This window comes from Linepithema humile, chromosome 2, assembly GCF_040581485.1.
Source record: "Linepithema humile isolate Giens D197 chromosome 2, Lhum_UNIL_v1.0, whole genome shotgun sequence".
Lineage (NCBI taxonomy): Eukaryota > Metazoa > Arthropoda > Insecta > Hymenoptera > Formicidae > Linepithema > Linepithema humile.
The window spans coordinates 2,603,562-2,628,790 of record NC_090129.1 but is presented as its reverse complement, the minus strand read 5'-3'; the positions used below and the strand labels follow the sequence as shown (position 1 = coordinate 2,628,790).

The following is a 25,229-nucleotide window of genomic DNA, read 5'->3' as shown; positions in this document are numbered from 1 at the left end:
GAACAATTTTTATCATTGTTTCTTCTGATAGATATAACGCATCAGTCGATAGTTTCTTCGATTATGCAGCTGAAATTACAGTTTCGCGTTCTGAAATGGCAGCCGAGACGCGCAAATCTAACGCCGATGGCGCGTCGCAGTTAAAGAGGCCGTGGAATTTTCATATCAACGACGGCGTGCACCAACAAAACGATCTCGCTCGCGTCTGGACGGCTCCCGGCTCGTAGTTTTTCGCGCGATTAACGGAGACCGGAGCTCTGTCGCGCTTTTCCCCGTAGACAAAAAGTCCACCCACGCGAGAGCACATTGACTGGGCGACGCGCGCGGTCGAGCGAGCAATTCTCGCGAAATTAGCGATAAAGGGACGAACGGACGGATGGACGGACGGATGGACCGGCCGATGCGTGGCGAAGGGAAAAGAAGGAAGAAAAGGACCGGGGCGGAGGAAAAGAAAATGAGCGCGAACGCGCGCCGGTCAGCTTGCGTTCCTATGATGTCGATGACCCCCGGGGCGCGGAGATGGCCGTCTTTCTTTTTCATCTGCCTCTTCCTCCGTCTCTTTCCTCCTCTCCTCCTCTCTTAGCGCGGCTGTCGCGCAGACCCGCGAAGAGTTCTTCCCCGCGCGTTTAGACTCGCGTACGTCATTCGCTTTCTCGATCGGACGATTTGAAGCATTACAGCAGCCGGTTGCCGCAACGGCCGCGCTTACTTAACCTCGAGTCAGCTACTTACTGTTTCTTTCTAGATTGCAGTCTTCAACGTCGTCGGACAAAGAAAATTTAGCTAACGCGCAAAACGCCGTAACGGTCACGGTTCACCGTCCCGGCCGCGAGATTAACGTGTTTCATCGATACGCGCGCGGTACGCGGCCGACTGCGCGCGGAAAGATCACACACGTCGACCGCGGAGGTCAAATTGAACGAATCTTGCGAAAGGTCGTATTTACTATTCATAACGTACAATTCAGTGCATTTTTGCGAACTTAATCGAATCCACGTGGCGTTGCGATATAAAGCTAATCCAGCTCGGCCTTGTACGCCACTCAAGCAGATTAAGCTCTGTCATATTGCATTCTGCTCTTGTTTTCTAAATTCAATCGCTCAATCACGAAAAATATAAGAATCGTTTTATTTATCAATTATATATAATTGCCAACACATAGGCAAATTTACATTCTTCAGTAATTAAAATCTGGATAATTATCTCGAAATTTCTGGAGTTTTATCCTTAATTTGAGGTCTTGTTACAGCGCATAAAATTTAAGTAGATCTTCTGTAGGATTTGAGTAATTGTTAGAGTAGATTTTAGCAATAACTTGAAATTGGAAAATTGTAGCGTTATTATTTTAAGACGTACGAGACAGAGATACGAGAGCCGCAAGTCGGAGTTCGCCAGGCTCGAGGGACTTCGATGCAGTTCAGTTGTTCGTCCGATGTATCTCGAAGGAGCGCTGGGCTAGTCATAAAATTCGCTCGCGGAATGTGCGTAGAGGGTAACTGTAATCGGCGAGAGAGGCAAATTGCGATCCGAATGCGGAGGAACGCCCGGAGGGGGGCGTCCGCTTTACGATCCGGATGATAACGGTGCGAGTCGGATAATTTCGGGGGGGAATTGCATTTTTTTCTTATCTCTTTTATGCCTCCCTGAGAGAGTAGGAGATCGTTGTTATATGCAACACGCCCAAATTCCGAACCACTTGAAGCGCTTTTGCGTAACGGTCCGCGACTCAACGAGCGTTTCAACGCTCGCGGCGGTGTTCGACGATTTTTTTCTTCATTTGATCGCTTATGTAACTGCAATTTATCGCGAATTACTCGGTTGCGTAAAGCGCGAATTTCGATATCGAGCCTTGCTGCGCGTCTCAAACTATTCTCGCTATACAGCCGTGTAGCGTGTTGAAAAGTCGATCGATATTTACTTAAATTATAAGAAAATACTGAATTTTTGAACTTGGAGGGGTTTTATATTATGTGTATGGATATGTATTAACGTAACAAATTTTATTGTAAAATAATTGGCTGCTTCCTGCTGAACTGTGTTAATTAAAATCTAATTTTGCCTTTAGAATACTTGTGGATGGGAGAAAGTGTGCATTATACCTTGAACGCTCCGCATAGCATAATTGTGCTTGTATGCTACGATGACTGATGCGAGTACCGCTTTTTTTCTGGAAGAGACGATCGCGGAATTGGCCACGCATTCCCGGAAATCTGCGTGTATTACGACAGCGAATCGCGATGCTCGCGTGGCGCGCGATCTTCTTTACATAATGCGTAATTAATGGCCATGTACGCTGAATGCGTGCCCCCCTTCTTGTGTCGTAACTGCGAAAATTGCGTTACCGTTGCAGTTTTGTGGCTCCGGCGCTTCGTTCGCCAGCATAACGGCGATTGTCCAGACCGGCGAAATCATAACTTTGATCGTCCGCAAATCGATATCTTACTGTCATATCGATAAAATGCATTTTGAGATAATTGCAGTTAATATGGAAACAACTTCAGAAATTAGTTTTATATATTAATAATATTTTTTTGATTCACAAATTGTCATAAAAATAATTAATTATCCCTCGAACGGTGAAGATCTAGGATTTTACACGGACGGAAGTGGGATGTTTCAGTCACCCCACAGGTTTTTTTTTTTTCAAAGAAAAACCAGAAATATGAGTTAAACACATTTTTTATTAATCTGTAACTATGCGCTTTTTATTAATCTGTAAAGGAATCTTGGAATAAAATAGTACGTCGCATATGAATAACATTATTCGATACATCGTGATTTTTAAAGATCTTTGCGGTCTCACTTCCGGTTTTCTTATTTTGCAGGGGTTTCAAGGTCAGCGTTTGCGGCCGTCAACACATTTTCAAGCCAGTGTCCGTTCAGGCCATGTGGTAAGTCTGCATCTCTGATAAACGAAACTGGTTTCGCAGCGGCGTAAGAATGGAGCAAAAAAATAGCGGCACTTGAAACGTTTTTTATGTTTTGCGTAACGGCTGTTTAATGCGTGCCAGTGTATTGCTCTTAATATTAAGTTGGCGTTTGTGTGAAGTCGCTGACGTAAGGAATAACGTTAATTCGAACACGGTCATACACTAGAATTTCTATTCTATTTTTCGCTTGTCAGCTGAGAAAATAATTTTTTTGTCACAAAAAACGATCGCGTTGTTAAATTTTTCCGGATTAAATATTTTTATTGGATCGACGGGCATCTTAAGTACGATCAATACCCGGTCGATTGTTTGTGGAATATTAAAAAGACATACGCTAAAACTCGCCACGTTAATACTTTCGTATGAGAAACTTAAGCAGCGCTAAACAGCGAATCGCGATGCACAATTGATTTTCTTGCGGTATTCGACATCTTGTCAGTTACGCTAGGCAAGCTATGCGATTGGAAAAGGAGGGTCATTGTCATAGACGTAACAACCGTGGCTAATAGATAATGCTGGTGTAATTACACAACGGATGACCCGAGACGACTGTCGCGTTCGCGGAAGATGCGTCGAGCGAATGCGAGGCCACTTCGGACGTCGAGCTCGCAAGCGGCTTCTTCACAAAATTATTCGCGAGCGATGCTTATGTCGTCATTCAAAAGTCGGAGCGGAGTGGAAGAATCAACTTTATTTTATTCAATTTCACGAGACGCTTTTCCGCTGATCGATCAAAGCGACACCACAAAGCGAGATCGAGGACAATTGATTCGTGTGGGAAGGAGAGACGGCGCGGTGTTTTCGCTTGCACTGAAAAAAAATCCAGCACACCGGAAGAGGCTGGGCGGTCAAGAAAGTTCCCGCTGTCCGTCCGACCGCGCATAGGGCAATTGTGATGTCGACCAATTAAGCGACGGCCCACGCCTGACTTTTCTTTTCTCTTTGCTCGAGCCTCTTCCGCATCGATAACATCTTCGTCATCCCACCCCCGAATCATTAGCCGTAAACTTGCCGCAAACTGCCGTTGTACTCGACATATATATTGCACCGTGGGAAGCTTCGCATGGAGTAGAGGCGGAGTTCATGTAGTCCGTGACGTTTCGTGACCGGTTGATTTAAATTTTACGGCATCCGAATTTCATTTTGACACGTTCTCTCCTCGCTATCGCACAAGTCACACTTGTCGAGTCACGAGATTAAAAAAAAATACGTCAAACAAGATCCAGGAAGATTAATCGCGGCTTATGCCTTACTGGCAACTATTTATTTTTCTGCAGTATTCTTATTCAATTTTTTTTTCTGGAAATACAAACAAAGTATCTCAAAAAAAGGCCGATGATCTCTTAATGATAGGTTTTTTCATCTTGCGTGTACAACTAAAGGAAAACATATTGAAGATTAATGGGCGTGTGATTGTAGTGGAATATATTTTTTCACACGCGGATTGTCGCAGGTGATAATTATTTCAATTATGTCAATTCATTGAATCAAATAGATTATTATTTTTAATCGTGTTCAACATCATTCGCGAAAAGCAGCTTGGGCATTACAACATCATATTTCTCTTAATGAATCGGAACTTGAGAAGTGATGAGAGAAATTATGCGTGATCTTTTTTACTTTTCATAATAGCTGCTTATTTTATGTGCACATCTGAATTGAATACACTAGCTAATGGTTATCAAAGTGGGCGTCATTTCCTTATTCGTCTTAAATCGCATGACCTACGACTTCGGATTTGTTATTTCTGGCACTGCCGTGTGCTTGGACTGTGTCTGGGTTATAAATAGTCTCCTCCGATCGCTACGTGCATTAGCGTTAGCTCGCGTCAATTTTTTTGTAAAAGCGCGATCAGCTCGACGTGCGTAGGCGCAAACACCTTTGATGTCGACCGCAGTGTGAATTTTCGTGGGCGTATTAATCCATTATAGTTCGCAAATTGATTTACGCGTGCGTACTCGACGCATTGAGCTACGATGTACGCGCGGCAGAAGTAATAGTGATAAATAAGAATAAATCCTTGAACAGAAAGTATAGGAAAAAAAAAATCGTAATATAGTAGAATATATTTTATCCTGAAAATTGTGGATAGAGAAAAATTAATTCTATTAGAAAATACGGGATTTTTCAACTTTATTCTCTTTGCTACTTTTATTTTTTAAATAAAGCAAAATATACTCTTTTGGAAGTAAAATCATGCATGTTTTTAGAGGCAACAATTACAAATTAGCAAATCCAACTTTACTAAAATAGCATTAACAATGCTATGTTAAATTTTAAATAATTTCGAATAACAAAATGTGACAAGTGTGGACTTTGAAATGCAAGAACTTTCAGCCCTCAGATCAACCCTTGCGATGAGAATTTGTCACTGTACAATCATTACGCTGCTAAGATTGATTATTACACGAGATGCGATGTGTTGAAACGCGTCTTACATCGCAACTCACGCGACGAATCGACCGACGCTCGGGAGTACCGTCGGTTTCTTACCGTCGACGTCGACGTCCCGACGTCGTCGTCGTCGTCCTATTTTTGGAGAAGCCTCGCTGGTCTCGACCATTACACACCGTGGTGGGGTTGGTTACGACCATGGACCACCGTCCGCGCCATTTATGGGCGCGTCGCGACGCATGGTCACTTTGTCGAATTTTACCACGTGGTCGCGCGCCACCGGGCAAACCCCTCTCGGGGATCACGCCGTTTCCGCATGCGTGCGTGCGTGCCTTTTTAAACGAGACCACATTTTCGCGCTTGACTCGACACTTTGTTACGTAAAGGCACGCGTTTTTCAAAAAAAAAAAAAACGACAAACATTATTGATTTTCGATTAAACATGATATCAAACGTTGCTCGTTTTCTCGAATATTAATAATTCGAGTTTGGAAAATTATACTGTTTGTTCATTTAAACCGCGGAAAAACTGGTAACAACATTATTATCGCCGTATTGCGAAATTAATGATAATTTTATACCAAAAAGATAATTATCCGTCGAGATTTTTTCACCTAATGGCTTATTCCTATTAATGTTAATTTATTTTTTTATAATATTTTGAAACACACATCAGTCAAATTTTTTTATTTCCCACAAAGGTATGTCATCCGAATCTTATCTCCCGCTCCTCCATGTGGGTGGCCTGTGTAGATGTGACCCACATATGTAATTGCTTCGCTCCGACATCAAAGCTTTTCCGTTCAAGAGAGATGGAACGTCCTCTCCGACCCTAAAACTCACCGCTAAATGTCAAGAGTGAAATACAGATGTATTATGCTTGGTTTAACGGTCTCGATAGCTTTTTTTCACGAGTCAAATGCTCACACGGTGCAAAGGAATTCTTTATGGAACGTTCGTCCCGGCATTATTTTTCGGTCCATTGTTCGTGTGCTCACGTGCGAAGAGTTCACCTTTGTGAACACTCTTTGGTGGCAGAATGACTAGACGCGAATCGGTATCTCTCGGTCAGATTTATCAATCTGAATTCCTTGGTGTTCTCGGTGATCTCTTTTTGCGCGATACCTTGACACAGAATTTCTGAACTGTCGGCCGCCGTGGCGAACTATAAACGCCTCGCTAAGTGTACCAACTGGTATCTGATACCTGGTGTCTGGTTGTTGACTAGTATGTATTCGACGGTTTTTATCGGCAGCGATTAACGATCTGTGAAACTAATTAATGCACCGTTATGAAGGATATAAAATTTTCCGAACGATTGTTGCAATTGCGATCTTGAGAATTCGAATACTTACAAAGAGAGAAAGATTGAGAAGAGATATCTGTGTGAAAAAATGTTTTCAATACTGATAAATAATTTTATGGCATAAAAAACATATGTTCGAATTTGTTAAATTTTAAGATATAACATTAACAGCAAAGAAATGAATTTTAGCTTGTTGGAAACAAATATTCAAATTTATAAAAACATTATAAAATAAATTCTTTTCTCGAAAAATTCAAAATTTATATATTACACATATGTATTATATGGTTTAGAATTGTTGAACTAAATAGACTATGTAAGCATATAAAAATACACGCATAAATATCTCTTGAGGTGATTTTCGCTTGATAAATTATGCGAATTTTACTCTAGATACTCGCTTCAGCCCGCGAGACGACAGTCTGGTTTTTGTTCTGGTCGGCGCAAAACATGTCAGGTCGACTGGTTTCCAGGTTGTAGTGACGGGTTCAGGTGTGGTGAATGTCCAGCAATGAGTACTTCCCGTCCTCGATCGCGCAAATAATTTCTCGCTTAAAGATTCCATCAACGTTCGGCTGTGCTAGCGCGGAGCGCCGATTTCGACGAGCGCAAGTCGCAAATATGTTTTCTCATTAATTCGCCCTGGACTCATTAGCCAGCGGGACGGTTATCGAAGGACGAATAAAAGGCCAAAACGAAGGCACAAACTTGTCCCTTTTATAGCTCCGGTAGGAAGCCCCTTCTTGGATCATTGGGAATCAATGAACTTCGAATGGACAGTCGGTCGGAACCGGTTCCCGACCGGATGACGGAGATGAGAACTCGAAGTGACACCTCGCTCTATGATGAGGTTGCCGGCACTCGTGCGGTATTCTCTTCATCGGTGCGATCGGCGTCGATAGCGCGGGCAATCGTATCCCGATGATCTCGCGAGCATATTTGAAGATTTATTTCAAAAACCGAGCTATTCATCCGTTTGATACATAATTTGTTGCAGCACGATATTAATAATTTTCAATAATGTTTAGAAAATTGTAAGAAATTATTTAAAACAATATCTTGCCAAAAGCAAATCGAACAACAATAAAAATTTTCATAAACACAATTGGCATAAAATTTAGTTTAAAATAATATTTAATAAGTTAGAAAATATATATTGTTTAAGAATTTCACTGTATAGAAAAAACTTTCCGATAATAACTTTTTAACGAAATCTTCGTATATTATATAATTCTTTTAACAAATTATCGTCAATGTATCTCTTGTCGCTTTTTATCTTACTTTATGGAAACGTTAAAAAAGTCCCATTAATAAATTAATGCAATTGCAAAGTTTTTAAGCTGCGACTTCTCGTTAAAACGGAGACAATAATTTATACTCTTATCGTCATGCGACGTCGATACGCATGAATGGTCACTTTACCACGATTCTTGCGTTTCTTCACGTTCGTCCGTCTAAGAGACACCGGCGCGAGATGCTATTACCGCTGAGATTAACCGGTCGACGGACCGTTCAACTTTGTTACTCCTTGCTTTATATTTCGCGCGGAGGTTGTCGACTCCGATTCGTGTTTTCACTTTTTGTCAGAGAAACCTCCGTCGATTTCAGCGTAAAGTCGCTTTCACGTCGTTCGATACTGACGCGATTTATCGTTGCCGAAGGAGTCACGGCGATATCGATTACGTTTTCGAGTGGATGAATTCAGAAAAGCTTGCTTTATTCAAATAAAACAGGATATGCCTTCCGCTATTTAATGTGGAAATAAAATTATCTTCCTGAACATTGAAGGAAAGATTTCAATAAATATTTTATCATTACACGTCGAACTTAGTTGTATATTGATTATAAATTCCAATTAATTTTCTATTCACTAAAGTTGTTGTTAAATGTCGAGACATTTACGATACTTCTTATATTATTTCGCAAATTCAAATTGATGCACACATTTCATTTTTGCGAATCATTGATCTCAAACTAATTTATTTAGCGATGCTACAATTATTTTCGTAATTTCACCGTTTTATTTAAATTAGCGGAACAATTTTGTTAGCGCAGTCGTCGCTGCTCATTTCGCGTTACAGTTCAGCGCAGACTGCGCGTACACGCAGGCCTGCACGCACGCTTACACGACCGTGATACGGCGTTTAATGGGATTCGTCTGTTGTGCGCGGGCGGGCCGAGTGAGAGAGATAACTTCATTCTCTCGTCTGAATCAGCGACAGCCGTGTTTCTCAGATAATAGGAGCGAACTCTCAGGTTCCCATGTTATCTTGTCATCAGCCTTACGTTGCTTTCGTTACCGCGGCGCACAGACGTCTGGGTTTTCACGTGGAACATAACAGTAAAGCACGATAGTATTGAAGTGTCGGCGTTTCAAAAGAGTTTTTGCGAACGGATGATATTAGGGCGTTGATAACTTTTGCAGGGATAGCGCGAAAAGAAGATTGGAGCGAAAAATCTGCCCTTCCGCGTGCGTTAGTCATTCACACATCAACGCTATTTCCACCTTTTTCACATCAATCGTCGACGCTTTCGATAGCTTTCGAGGCTACTATCTCGCACTTCCGCCACCTCTCAAAGTCCCCGACTCTGTCTATCGGGCGTTCCTTTGTTTCCTCCGTCACATCGAGTTTTCTTCGAAGGGACGTGCCGGCGAGATAACTTTCCGAATTGATAGCGGAACGCTGAGTGGCTGATAACTCGGTAGCGTCGCTTTTGTTGCATAATCGCGATAGCGAAGTGTATACAGCTGTAGTATCGGCGACGCGATCAAATTTTAATCGATTTCATCTATTGTTCACGTCTTTTCTGCTGTTGTTAGCAGTCTTTTGCATATTTTGTGGCCGATTTTTTTTATTTTTTATGCTGCTTTTAGCATTTATTAACGTGACGTATGATTCTACAAAAACAAAGACGAAAAAAACCTACAAGAATCAAAGGCGCGGATGTTGGAGTAATTAAAAAAAAATACTATAAATTAATGCGCGTGAAAATTATAAATTTTTTTGTATTAATTTATCTTTTAAAAGCGCTCGAGCAGTTGTGTCTAAAATAATAGATTATAGAACAATTTTCCTGTAATAATTAATTTTATATAAAAATTAACCTAAAAATAATGAGTAGAATGAAATTGTTGTAATGTTGTGTGAAAACACTCTACGCAATGAGAAGCTTTACAAAGCCTGCACGCTCTGACAATTGTTTCGCCTCAAAGTTTGCACAAGTTTGCAATCTTTACATCGTGGTAACGCCGCGGGTCTTGAGAATCATTTCACATATGAAAAGCCTAATTTAGAAGAACACAGACATTACACAAGAGAATTACATTATTAATTACGGTCATAAAATTCATGAGCAAATACCAATTAGTGTTATGTCTTCTGCGATGTTTACTCGCGGCTGCTCTCCGCTGTGTATTCTCACGAGAACAATTTACAGGCTTCTGTCTTAAGTCGGCTTTTCCTGTTTTTATTTTTTCACGGCTTCATAATTATCCAATCTTGTGTAACAGACCCCGACAAACAGTCATTGAGCAAGATCGGTTCCGGTTGGAAAGCTAACCGTTAGCCCATTATATCGGTAGTCCTAGTACGAAAGATGTCACCGTACATCTTCCGCCGTTAAAAGTCGATCTGACTTAGGAAAGCTTAGCCGCGAGCGGTCGCCTTGTACTACATACTTCCTCTTTTAACCTCTTTTTAAACCTTCCCATTAAAGCCGTCTAACGTCCCACGTTGGATGTCAGCGGGAAGTATTTAACGTATTTTTCGATCATTTAAATTTAATGAATACAAGTAAAGGAACTTAGAGACAGAGAGAGAGAGAGAGAGAGAGAGAGAGAGGGAGGGAGGGAGAGAGAGAGAGAGATCACAGAGAATAAAAATACTTTATTTTTAGAATATCATGATTTAAAATATACTCGTTGCACTAATTATAAGAGAAGAATACAAGTAAAATCTGAATGCTCAATCTTTTTCCACGTGTAGCTTTATGTTCTTTTTTTAAAAATGCATCTGAAAACTTTCTTGCTTTTAAAGTTTGCAAATTACGCCGGCGGAAAAGTTTCGGGAACAATTGCACGGGCGATGCAGACCAAAGGAGCAACGCGCGACTCGGCCGCTGCGCCATTTAATTGTTTTTCACGGTCCGATGCATAGGATCCGGTGGAGGAGACTGCGCGCGGAGTGGCGCGGCACGGGTGTCGGTGAGATCCCTATCGGCGGTGGTTAACGCCTTAACCAGGCACCCGTTGATGTCACCGGCGGCTTGTTCCCGCCGCGCTCCTGTGCACGTCGTGCAGCATAATCGTTTCCATTCCTTTCACTGTTGTCGCCGCCACCTGGGGAACAGGTTGGGGAGACGCGACGAGTCCCGCTTATATATTTTCGCGCGCGTTGTCTCGCGCGCGCGCGTTTATGCCGATCCAGATTCAAATCCGAATGGAACGAAATTAATATTTATGAGTTTATTGTCTCGCGTGATGAAAAACTCGGCGGGGAAACTTTTCTTTATGATTATTATGCACTACGCATTAAATATTTATTTGGCGCAGCGGAGCTGCAAGGAACGCGCAACGGTCAATTAACATTCCTAGCGTAAGTGGAAGGTCGTTAATAAGTTATCATCGATATTTACAGACGTGTATTAAATTTAGATGCAGTTACCACGATGAAGACGGTATAATTAGGCGCGCGAGTGAAATATAAAGCGGTGAAAATCGAGTAATAAAAACAAAGTGCGCAAGGCATTCAGATATTTTCTCGGCTTCCTCATAATTATTACGTAGCTCCTATTTCGAAGGATATTAAATTCAGGTGTGTTGAACATCCGCGTTTGAAAGGGGTTAATAGATACGCGCGAGAATGTCAGGAACGCATTCGGAAATTATTATCAAGACGTGTTTCGGATTGCGCGTGCTTGAAATCGTTCAGAATGTTTTCCGAGAATCAATATACGAACGCAAACACTCGCAATCATTCAGTGCAAAGTGGCCCCTTGAGAAAATAAGAAATGAAGATTTTCTGTGCCATTTTCGCCTCATTTAGTGATAATTTCGTTTCGATTTCATGTACGCGATCTGAAAGTATAATAATTTTGCGTGCTGCATTGCAGCTTATAATCCTTATAAATATTCTTGGAAAGTGCGTGTTGATGCAAATACGTTCTGGAAAAACGTCTCGATCAGCGGGATCTCTCAGTGGATCAATGGAAATCTGTATATTATTCCGGAATCGCTCGGAGATTACCGGTAAAAGTATCGACATTCGATACTTTTCAACAACATTTGCCTGGAATCGCAGCTGCGCTGCCTATTGACGATCCCAATCGCCGACTTCGCTTTCCAATTCCGATGAGCGCGATGCGGCTCGCAGGTTGTACTCGGCGTATCCCCGAAGCGCAACACCTTATTTGCCGCGGGACACAATCGCGCGGTCCCGCTTCCATGCGAAATCTCCGCGCTTATTTCCTTCCCCCTCGTCGTAAATAGCGCAGACCAACAATGCCGAAATGGATTCCGCCATTAACTTTCGCGATCGCGCCGTAGATCCAGCGCCGCGGCCCGGCGCGCTGATTTCCGCAACGATCGTTCCACTTTTGCGCGACGGCCGTAAAAAGATTCATCGCCGGGCCGTTTTAACCGCAAAGATGGGAATAATAAGCCTGTAACAGAAGTCGAGCGGATCAGCAGGTCTCTCTTTACGACACCCCGCTGCATTTTCTTCGCTCTCGATGCAGATAGCGCCGTTCGCGAAACACGCTTCACGACGCAAACACGTCCCGCGCGATATCTCCGCCGACTGGCTATTAATCGATTTTCGACATCGATTTTTCTTCGACGCTTTCTACAGACGATACTCGAAATTGTCATTTCTTTATGCGTTTGACTGCGAGTGAGATTTATTTCGCGAAGATGTTGAGACTTCGCGGTTTCTGAATAATAAACGATTGAAAATGACTGTACTCGAGCGCTGATAATTCTTCCGATGCCTCTTATTACGAGCGCGATGCAACTTAGAACGTCATTAATCAACAATGTCAGATACGGTTTGGCGAGCGAATCCTGCTCGCGCTAAAATGCGTTTAACGTATTAAGCGACCGTGATAAATCGCCTACTCCTTGGCGGTCTCTATATCCTAGACTTTGATAAAATTCCGAGGAAATCAATCATTATCGCGATATTAAGTCAGACGTATTCCGTTTACAGTGCGCGATTTATCTTCAGTGCGGCATTCACGAGGAGTGCGTAAGATTCTCTCTCGGCGCGCTCCTCGCACACGCGCGCCGTTGAACAATATTCGTTAAAGATGGATTTAACAGTCATCAAAAGCGTGATCAGGAATCAACCGGTAACTTCCCGCGCTTTCTTAACATCGTTATATAATTTAGCGTCCGAGAGACTGGCAGTCGAATCCACAGCTCTCACCGCACTTATCGCTGGAAATAATGCTGTTTGTGATTTATCTTCGAAATCTATTCTCGTCACTCCGTCATTTTCTTCGCTGAGTTTGGTAATCTTCTTTTTTACGTTTTGATTATTTAATTCTTATCTAATCAGACGTTGCGATATAAGCAGCAATAGCTATTACTAAATATCGCGTTGTCATTAATTAGTATTGCGTTTTTCTACATTTACTTGTAATTTATTATTATCTTTATTGTTATCATTATTTTGAATCGTGATTAAATTCCACAGTAAACGGGAGATTTCGAATATTTAGAAGACAATTTTACGAAAAGCACGACGAAGATAGCGTAATTAATTTTTGAGATAATTACTAATTTAGTGCATTTGCCTATGAATGGGATTAACTTTCATATTTCTGATTTTACCGCTTCGTGTTATTCTTTTGTAGGAATTAATGGAAATAATCGGATACAGAATCCAAAAATATGTACTTTTAAGACCAGCATTTATAGGAGAAAGTCACACAAAACGAGAGATTTTATCAGCCGATTTATTACCGTTGTATTATCGATTCTTCGAATAAAATGTTAATTTCTTCAAAATGTAGCACATTGCGTAGCGATCTGCACATTGTTCGCAAAGAGAATGATTCGTAGGGAAATTCTTTGTGCTCCTGATCGCGAGGTTCTAAATAATTCATGGTGTCTCTGAGGACTGGTTTAGTGCGGAGGGAAAAGCAGCAGGTGCATCTCGACTGCTTCTGCAAGGAGTTGCATCTGCGTTTCGCGGCATAACCGGACAGGTTTCCTCCATTGTTCCATTCTCGAATGTCGCTCTCGTCGTATCATTCGAGAACCAGTTTTCTTGTCTTTTTCTTGCAATCTTATGCTGCATGGGAACAAATTTTATTAAACATTTAGTAAAAAACATTTGTTTTATTTTTTTTAAATACTATTACCGATATCTAGTTATCGATTTACAAAACAGAATCAGATTGATCGACTAAAGTTTTGCAATTTTATTTGAGAGTTAAAGTAATAATTTGTAAATCGATACGAATTTATAATATATCCGCTTTGTATATTTTTGCTTTGAGCGTAGTTTGATGCTTTTTTTATTAGATTAAAATTTTATTAATCTGATTAATTTGAATAATATTAAACAAATATACTATGTACTGCAATTGAAAGAAATCATGTCCTATGACAAAGCGAATTCCGCAATAACAAGACAGTGGTATTTGTTGACGAATGATCAGCCATCCGTTCCAGACAGCGTGTTTTTGCGAGCGGGTCGGCCGGTTTTGTGCCAAATCGAGACGACCGCACGGCCTTGCGAACCCTCGAAAGGGAGCTTAGCACAGGGTGTCACGAAGGAGACGAGACGCGTCTGTCTGGTCCTCGTAGGGGCGCGATTCTGTAACCTTGACAAGAATAACTCGGCAAGGTCGGTGCGAAAAGAAACGGCTGATACCCGGTACTCTCCATACGACTTTTCTTTGTCCTGCTTATTTCTTCGTAGACTCGATGACAGCTTCTTGTCAGGTTTTTTTTCTAGTGTTCTAGGAACCTTGTCATACAAGCTTTTATTTTTTTATATTGTTGACTCTCATGTCAATTGTTTAGAAATAAATCTGTTGCTCTAAATATGAGAGGATAATAAAAGTTTAAAAAATCAGGTAAAATTAAGTTTTTACGGAAACTGTGAAAAATTTAATTGAATGCGATGAATAAAATAGAAACTATTATTTTATTGATTAAAATATCTTAATGTAAAATTAAATTTTATTAAATTTTTGTTGAAACTTATATAAATTTAACTTTGAAGTGTCCAAATCACACTTGGCCTAGTTTTTGGAGCGATTGATTTAAGAAATCACTAAAAAGTAATATTAATAGTCTCGTATCTGCAATAAAAGTTTACGGTTTCGCGCAATTTTAGTCGGTTTAGCGTTCTTGAGAAGAATACTTGCCGGGCAACACGTGCGACGTTTTCACTCGATTTATTTCGGGCCGCGTTAGGGAAGCGCGTGCGTTATGCGTTATTCTTTGTTCACTCACGTGCGACCTATCTTAGGCTTTCTCTTTTTCTTGATTTCGCATTCTTTGGACCGCCTTGGCACATATCCAGACGATAATTCACCGACGAGAACGTTTCAGCGTATGAAGTGACGATACAACAGTGCGCAAAGAATGTATTCCGTTCGTCGCAGGACAGTTCTGGATTTTGAAGTAACTTTCGCGAAAATGCTCGGTCGTGTCATCATAATTGTATGTGTGTTCTAGATCCTTCCAGCAATCCTTTGATATGCGTGGCAAATTGTAACGATATGCAACATTCTTTATGAAATTCTTTTTCATGTGTACAAAGTTAATCAACTTGACACTAATTTACGTAATTTTGTGGATCATATTTTTGTTAATTACGTTTTTGCAACAAATTATAAATATTATAGATTTTTGACGATTAAATATTTATGTAAAAATTAATTTGTAAGTTTGACAAATTTTAAATAACTTCACGTTCACAAAATTATTGATTATTTTTAAGTATTAAATATTTTTATAATTTTTTTATTGCGATAATTAAATTAAGAAAGTGATATGTATTTATATAATATGTATCGTATGTAAAATATTTTCTTCCGGTGTATGTAGCAGGTGAACGTGAAGCACGCAAGCAAGAGTGAAATAATGAACATCTGTCAATTAATTAACATCTCGGCAGCTGGGATAACTTTGAATATTCACACATATTTGAAGGCTGCATCATAAATGCAGAGAAACAACTTTAAGCGAGTACGCGGCTAAATGGGACGACTTTCATTGTCTGTAATATAACAAATTATATTCTCCCAAGCAAGTCAAAATATTTTTACATCGTGTTTGCGACTTTTGCGAGTTCTACAAAAATGTATAAAAAAGTTTTAGAGAATAAAAAATGAGCAAAACATGATTCTTGATAAGCATCACGCAATTTTTCCTGCTGATTATACACTGACTAATTTTCTTTCGCACGAACTGAAAAAGCTTTTTGCCTGTCCGCAGCTGTAGAACATGAAGCATATATATTTAATATTCATCTTATATAATTGACTGTGTTACGCACGATAAGATGTATTAATGGTTTTTTGCCAGTGGCGCAACTAGATGAACACGCATGTCGGACATTCAGTGATTACAAGTCTCTCCGCTACCTTTTTCACCTGTCATACAAATAGACTCGGTTTTACTTCTCTCTCAAGTATTAAACAAAATAAAAAAGGAAAAAGTTATTATAAAGCAATGAACTTGACAAGTGAATGTTAAATTTATATTGTTAAAATTTGAAGGACTCTTTGCGCATCTCAAATTTCGTTTTCTCCGAAGAACGTTTCAGAGCAACCGTACTCTTTTCTAGTAGGTCATAGCATTTCGATCAGGATCGGTTAGCCGAATGTGTTGGCGATGACATCAACTGGGATTCGGGGCCTATCGCGATCGACCCGTAAGAGCTCGCTTCATCAGACGTTCCATTTATGTTCCGCCGATGACGCGACTCATTACAATTAACGGTGTCACGCCTAGCGGCTCAGTCCGTCTGCCGCTGTTGTTCCCGCTAGTTGGTTACGCGAAAGCTCTCGCGCTTTAGCCAGAATTTTTGCGATCGTGTTCCAACGGGAAGTGCCAATTTTCGACCACGTAAGAAAAGCGCGACTCACATGATCGCCGACACGCGTATTTCTGAAGCACAAAGAAGGAACGTTCATGTGAAGTGCATGAGAGTTACAATCAATCACGGACTGCGTAGTTCTTGCTCTCGGTGTATGAATAGAAGGTACGAATACATTAACCATACATTTCCGTCGTTGTTGTGAAATCTGTTTTCATAAATACAGACTCACCGCGAATTATTCTTGTGAAAATAATAATAGTTTCCAAGATTTTTTGCTCCGTTTGAAAACGTCATGTTTCAACGCTAACAAATCTCTCGTTTTCATGTATAATTTATTAACTGAAAGGTATTTACTTTTTTTTTTTACGATTTACAGGTGAAATATAAAGTAATAAGTTCTAATTAGTTTATAATGCAAAAGAATATATTCTATATTCGTGCAGATGAGATTTGCAATGAGGTTTACCCTTGAAAAGATTCAGGCCGTATATTTTCGGTGCGTTAACCTGCCTGGCGCTGCCATCGTTGGTTCCTTCGTCAGATCCGAAGGTGGCTATTACGTAAATGTTCAATTATAGCATCCCGACGGCACCCGCGGATGATTATCGATCGTTGCGCAAAACTTTTCTCAACATTAATTGACGCGTAAAGGCACACACGCACTTCCTACGAGCGGCGGCGAGGCTCTCGTGCGATTTCCTACGCATCGCTAAGAAAACGGAAGCGGTCTTATCTAATCGTTGCCGTGCCGGCGCGGAAGGGAAACCGTTTCTTGCACGTATTTATTATGCTTGAGAAAGTGGCACGCGTACTCCAAACACTCGTCGCCAGAAAATTGCTTCGAGTTTCTTAGTCGAATCAGTGAAATTGCCGGAGTGACGTGACTGACGCGAATAGAGATCTAACGACGTCGGGCGAGATTTTTTGCACGTTTCCAGTCGTGTAATTTTCAAATTAAGGAATTGACGATTAATTTATGACGATTTTCTCGCCTGAAACATTTTGAAGTAACATGTAAAGCGTGGGAAAATGCGCGTCGACAAGTTCTGACAATTAAAATAACGACGCTCATTGAAGAGTTGAGAAATCGCGAGGCTGTCTATTATCTCTTGCGCCTGAATCATTGCAAGAACTTAGAGGCGAAGCTTATTATTTGCGCGGCTACCTAACCAAGGTCAAGGCGTCAAAAGGCCAAGATGCTCCCCGGAGGTTTCTTAATAACGCGACCTCGCGATCGACGGGGCAGATAGAATGATGAAGTACGTAGTGCATGCACGTTTCATCATCATCCGCAAATAAATCAAAACCTAGACAAAGTACAGTGCAGCGAGACGCGTCGAAAAATAGCTCGTGTTTTATCAATACGCCTTTAATGACGCAATAATTAAAACGCACGCAATTCTGGCGTATACATTTACGATTAAAGGGTTTATTAATTGCTCTACAGAAATTGGAAGCATTGTACAGAATGTCCGTTGTACAAAATTAGGAATTTTGTTTGCAAATGTATTACTTCTTAATTCTAATTCTATTTTTATTATCCCTTGCAAACAAATTTCACTTGCACGGAGTTCTTATTCTAATTTAATATCGAAAACGGAAATTATATTAATTTTCCATTGAACTTTAGCTGAGAAAAGCTCAGTTTGATAGAAAATGCGCAACGACTGCACGCATGCGACTTTGTGTATTTGCCTTCCAGGTTTTCCTGTTGATTCATGACGTCTTGTAGATTCTACGCGAGCGAACACGTGGAAATCAGACGGACACGAATGTCTACTAAAAAGTAAAAAGAAGCTCACCTTCGAGCAACGTTGATTATTCATGTACGATAATTAAATCTGCAAGAAGAATCTATATTCTCGATAAGAATATTTTACAACAGATGCTCACTAAAAATTTTCTTACGTATTATTTTGCATATACGAGAAATCGCGTATATTTTTTTTTGTCGACTGCTTCCTCTATGACTGGTATTTCCAATGTGTTTATCGTCATCGTCTTAGCTCAGCGTATACCGTTACAACTCTGTTACAACTTTATACTCTGCTTAGTTAGCGTTCTTATTGATTAGAAGATTGTCAGAAGAATAATTAATTATTCACATCAAGGTTCTTGTCTGAATTAAAAGAACAAAAATCAACATACATTTTGGAAGTGTCTTTATTCACAAAATTATATAAAAGTTTAAAAATAATTTGACAAAATCACAATAAGATTTAAAAACGTAATTCTTTTAAGTCTATTTTTTTTGTGATCTTTAAAATAATGTGCTTCTTTAGAAGTAATCAAGATACGTTCGACTCGGCACGCCACTTCGTCACGAATTCTATTTCCTCAGCGCGTGTGTAATAACAAGGTAGCGTCCGTGAAATGTTAACTGTCGAACAGGACGGTTATCGTTATCGCGTGCGTGTGCTTCTTGATGGTGAATTCCGTCGTCGCTATCGTGAGTTAGTTCCCATTGTGCATCCTTTAGCGGTTTCCTAGCGGCAAACCTATACCAGTTATCCCGGTGGCAACCCGCGAAACCCGTCAGGAGCCGGCGGACTTCCTGGACGTTGGAATCCTTGGAACTTTACGACTCCGATTTTATACAATCTTATTCCTCTGCGCACCTACGGAAGGAACATTTCTGCGTTATCGCGAGAATTTATGGTTGTTGCGGTCTCAGCGATCGAATCTTTCATTTCCGATGTTCTTCGATTATTCTCGAAGTGACAGAAAAAATGCAGCAGACAGAATTGCGACTTTAAAAAATTTTTTTTACAAGTGTTATTACTTGTAATATTTAGAAAGACGAATATTTAATGGTATTATATTTTTTTCAAATTATAATATTGATTACCATAGGCGGTAAATGCTGCAGTTAAGTTTCTTCACTTCGCTTTGACAGTAATAGTAGGCGTCGTAATTACGAATAGATCACGGACGCCACGAAGAGTTCCGAGTACGTGAAGCCGAGGTAATCGCCGGCGTCCCGTAAGGTTACGTCCCGACGATTCTGTCGAATACACACCATCGCCGCGACGAAGGGGGATAATCTTCGATCACGCTTTCTTCTTATGTGACGGCGTTGTCATGGTCGAGCGCCGACGATAACGACGTTCGAGGTTTTCTTCATTTCTCGGGACGGTCGCGCGTCGTCGGAAACATTTGTCGGGCGGTTTCTCGCGTTGTAATAAGCTGGGAAGGAAAAGAGGATAATTCCGCAGCACGCGATTTCGATCTTGAAGAGATTCTCATGGAATCAGTGAGAAACGATCGAAGGGGGGTAAAACATTAAAAATGATTGATTTTTCCGTCACAAGTAACAATAATGACACGACGGTGTGTGCGTGTTTGAAGTTCGAGAAGAGATTTACGCGATTAAAAACATTAATTACAGATTCTTAAAAAATTTATCAAGGATAAAAATTTAATATCAGAATAATATCACCCGTGTAATAATATAATGATTTGATTGCACATTTTTATTGTTTAATTATACTCTTATTTTTCTCTAGCGCAAGAAATTAGAAAAAAAAAATTGGAATTAGACCACAGCCAAAATTTGTGCAATAGCTAAATGTGAACGCGCCAACGAATATTGCTGTTTCGTTACTCGTGCTGATTAATCTATAGAAAAACGTGAAATTCAGTCCCCGCATCTTCGGGGAACGCTCACATTGCACGAGAGACCGGTTTGATATTATTCTAGAAGAACAGGTTGTACATACAACCTGAACGAAACTGTGAATATAGCTCTTACATGCTATAAGAAACAAGATTATCGCGATTCTTGTGATTTTTTTCCCTCTGCTATTAAAAACGTTTGTGATTTCTCCATTTCTCTGTAATTGTATTTAAGGTATTTTATTATTATCGAAATCAATAATAATTTATGACTTTCTCACGTCTTTATAATTTACGTATTTCGAAGAATAATAATTCTTGCCGTTTTCGAGAATTTTTTCTTGCGTTGCGTTTATTTATATATTCAAAATTGAACTTGATGCAATGCTTAAAAGCGCGCTACGGCATTTTAGATGCACCATTTACGCGTAATTGGAACGCGGATAATTTTGTCGGCGTTTATTTTCGTTTCCAATGTATTTCAAAACGATATCCGCGATGTCGAGTAACATCCACGAGGTAAAAGTCAGTTTAGTAACTTTGTTGTATTCTACTTGGCAGCGTCAGGATTAGTCTGTTAGATACGTAAGCAAAATGTGGGAACCGATATCTTTTTTTAATCTCTAGGATTATCATAATTTTCATGAAAGATTATAAGAGAAAGTGCTTTGGAGAATATTGATTTAGAGAAGCATAAATAAAAGATTGAAGACTGGAAGAAATCTATGCAAATGCAAATGATATGGCGGATTTATGAGAAGTATGTGCAAATATGCAGAAATGTTAGCCAGGAAATCTTCATCCAAGAAGCGGAAGCTATTGACAGCGAGAAATGGTTTATCGAACCTGAAGTTAAAACCGGCTGATGATTAAAGTGCAAGCATGAATCGAGAAATATTTTTACCTGAACAGAGATATAAGTGAGCATTGAGTTATTAATTGCCATAATTTATTAGTCATTTTTCTTTCACATTACAAATGTAATAATTTTGCAAAACAAGAATGATCGAAGTGAACTGAGAAGCTTGCTTTCGTATATTATTTAAGTGTTATTTAAATCTCATATGTTAGTTTATATACTTTTATATATACCATAATTATCTTTGTGACAGCATTGAAAGATTCGTGTTTCATTAGAACGAATCAGCGAGTACGTTTCAGTGGTGCTTAGCGAACTATATCGATGACATCATATATGTATATGAGACTATACGCGAGGCGCTCATTTAGCAAACGTCGCAGCTCAAATTTGCAATGCAATAAATCCAAATAAGAAGCCGACAGAAACTGCACGCAGTCTCTTGACGAAATTTTTTAAAACAACAAGTAAAGCAGACGCTAGTTCGCTTTTGGAAATCTTCCAATTTCTATTTAATATTATTTAAAAAAAAAAAATAACTGTATTAAATTACTTTATGTTTATTAATGCGCCTCTTTTGCGAGATCGTTACTCGCGATTTAAAGCGAGACGGCGCGTTCCTGTTCTCAGGCGTTGGCCAATATTTTTTTTTTTTACTCACTGCCTTACGCACTAACGTCGTGGGAACCACGACGCTTGTATCGTAGAATGGATTTTAGGGCGAGCGGGAAAGTCACTACTTACGGTGATTCCGAAGGGTATTTCTCGCGATGCGAACGATTGACTCTCGCTGTCCAACGAAATCCGGAACACAAAGATATTCTCTTGTAAACCGCCGGCGTTTAGAAAGTACACGTGCTTACTTTGTTCCCTCGGAGAGGCTCGTAACTTTCGTCGATCTTCGAAGATGACGCTGATCGATTTACTTCTTCATGCCTGCGAAATACCGCGAAACGGCTGTGAAATTGCGGCGAACGGTAGTTCGACTAGTGCCATAAAAAAAAAAAAAAAAAAAAAAAAAAAAAACGTAATTGCCGGGAGAAAATGAGGCCGTGATGAGTAAACAACGAGTTGGTACAACGCGATGATTGAGACCAAAGCTCTCGGATTAATCATTCTCTTCAGAATCGACTTTTTCATAATATTAATTTTATTGGTGCAAAAGATAAATCGCTTCTCCGTGAAGATCTATTTTAAATAAAAAGTTATCGACTTTCATTCCAACAACTCGGAACTTTTTTGAATCAGGTATAAAACTTGTCTCTAGATGAAAAGATGTATTTCAAATCGAAACCTTGCAACTCTGCTTTCAATCTCACTTGACGAATACGACAAATCTTTCGCACCAATCAACTATCGTAGTCCAAAATTGCAATTTTACATGATTCCGCTCCTTCTCGATACTTTCGATTATTTCCGCTTCTTCTAACATCTTCGTGTTTTTTTTTCCAGGTCAGCCTTGCAGACGTTGCACAAAGTGTCCGGTAAGGCACGCGAGCAGAACTATTTTCTGGGTGGATTATCGCACGACTGGGTCAGTTACTATGAGCAACGAATCGAGAGCGATCGGTCGTGCCTCAACGAGTGGCACGCCATGGACAATCTGGAGTCTAAGAGACCGCCGTCGCCGGACAGCGTGCGCACCAAGTGAGTCGATCGCTCTTATCGCGATCTCCCGAAACGTCGCGGAAATCCCATCAATAAAGCTCCTTTCGGCTTTCAATCAGCATAACAGATTGCACGCGGAAGAGTTCTGCGCTTCTGCGAAGAACACTCGTGCGCTCCGGCCGGGAGTTTCGCAGACGTTCGATTTAGCGCCGCCCGATACGTATTTCGCGTTCGATTCGCGGAGTGTACAAGGCGATCCCGTCGGGAAACAGCTGGCCATCGCGAATTTAACTTGGTGCCGTGCCAGCGTTGGTGGTTTGTTGATGCGCGCGCTCTCGCTCTCTGCGCCGCGCCGGGTCACGCGCACAAGTGGAGCGTAACTTTATAGCCGTCCTTCAATTATTTCCAGTTTCTACGTCTGCCCTCCCTTTCGAATTAAGCTAAACATCTCGAGGGATTAGGTCACTCCGGCTATTGGATTCTGATGTTACGAAAGCCCGGAGAGCACGCGATGGACATTGATATATCCTACGACTTCCGTTACGTCCCAATTCGATCCCTGTATTTATATGTATAAATCTATTTTTAGTATAAAAGATGTGAAAGACTCAAATGATTAACAAAATCAAATAATAATCAAAAGGAGCGTAAAGAGCCACAATGCAAGTTCTTCGTGCGAAGGTTACTGTATTCTCATTTAATTCTATTTTTAGTATCTTTTAGCGTAATAGTTTCACTTTTTTATATATGTATAGAGGAATATGAAAAATAATGCAAAGTGATTAAAAATATTTGGTGAAAACAGAGCTGATTAATAATGAAAGAAATAAAACGACGAGATTATCAATAAATTATCGACTCTCTCGTAAATAGTCGCTTTAATTTTGATAATTACAGATTGATAAAATAACGCTAATAAAATTTAGAATAATTGTATTATTTCACACGAGCACAAGAATAAAGTGCAGTGGTTATTTACTGACGGGCGATCGTTTAGCGATATATTTGACACGTTTCGCTCATTCAATTTATCGCAAAATATAAACACGGATGTTTGTGTAGGCCCCGGGAAAGAGAAGAGACCGAGCGCGTGATTCGATCGACGTTGAAGGAGATCATGATGTCTGTGGACCTCGATGAAGTTACCTCAAAGTATATTCGAGGCCGACTTGAGGAGGATCTTGATATGGACCTCGTGGAATTCAAGCCGTTTATCGATCAAGAGATGCTCACCATACTGGGCCAGATGGATGCACCGACTGAGATATTCGATCACGTGTACCTCGGAAGCGAGTGGAACGCCAGTAATTTAGAAGAACTTCAGAAGAATGGGTGCGTTCGATTTTATTATGAGAATTTTAGAATTTTTTTTTGCGGTGCATTGAAACTTTCTTGAATTTTTCTTTTTTTTTTTAACGCGATGCATTGAAATTTTATATTTTAAATAAAGAAATGTTCTGGAATGTTGAAATGTACGTTTTTTTTATTCATTCTTGTGCCTTCGAATATTGTATCATGTCGTTTGGTAGGCTTAGAATTTTACTGCGATGCATTGAAATCTTATATTTTAAAGAAAGAAAAGGTCTAGAATGTTAAAATGTACATTTTAAGACCACTTCTTCGTTTAAAATATAAAATTTTAAAGCGTTGCAGTAAAAAAAATACGATTTTTTAAATTTTAAGCCTATCAAACGTTGTGATATAAGATTTTAAAGCATAAAAATTAGTAAAATGCATATTTTAACATTCTGGACCACTTCTTTGTTTAAAATATCAGATTTCAATGCGTATCGTAGTGAAGAAAATGTAAATTCTAACTTACTAGACCTACCAATTTTTATACTATAAGATTCTAGTGTTTAATAACGAATAAAACATACATTGTTTCCTTTCAGCGTGAGACACATCTTAAATGTTACTCGGGAAATCGACAACTTTTTCCCGGGGATGTTTACATATCTGAATGTACGTGTATATGATGACGAGAAGACGGACTTGCTGAAGCACTGGGATAACACATTCAAGTACATTACTAAAGCGAAGATGGAAGGCTCTAAGGTGTTGGTGCACTGCAAAATGGGAGTGTCCCGGTCTGCCTCCGTGGTGATAGCTTACGCTATGAAGGCTTACAACTGGGATTTTTCTCAAGCGTGGAAGCATGTTAAAGAGAAGCGCAATTGCATTAAGCCTAACAACAGTTTCCTCCTGCAGCTGGAAACGTACCAGGGTATTTTGGACGCGATGAAGAACAAGGAAAAACTTCAGAGGTCCAAGTCCGACACGAATCTGAAATCTCCCACATCTGCGAAGGATCAATCAAAAAAGGAAGAGAAGTCGGATAATACGGAGAATCATATGCGGGAGGTTTCAGGTTCAGAATTGAAAAAAAGTAGCCAAAGACCAAAGAGTTGGTCACCGAATGTCAAAGTCGCTGAGAATATGTTACCTTCCGGTAA

General features: G+C 40.1%; 1 protein-coding gene across 4 annotated transcripts in view; it reads left to right on the top strand.

Annotated features, from left to right (window-relative positions):
- ssh (Protein phosphatase Slingshot) overlaps window positions 1–25,229 on the top strand; it is a 103,341-nt gene that overhangs the window by 72,837 nt on the left and 5,275 nt on the right. For all 4 annotated transcript variants that reach the window (XM_067350381.1, XM_012376253.2, XM_067350383.1 and 1 more), the window contains 4 exons: window positions 2,826–2,891; window positions 22,618–22,812; window positions 23,836–24,105; window positions 24,669–25,225. In XM_067350381.1, coding sequence (XP_067206482.1) covers window positions 2,826–2,891; window positions 22,618–22,812; window positions 23,836–24,105; window positions 24,669–25,225 — 1,088 coding nt within the window. The remainder of the gene's footprint in view (window positions 1–2,825; window positions 2,892–22,617; window positions 22,813–23,835; window positions 24,106–24,668; window positions 25,226–25,229) is intronic.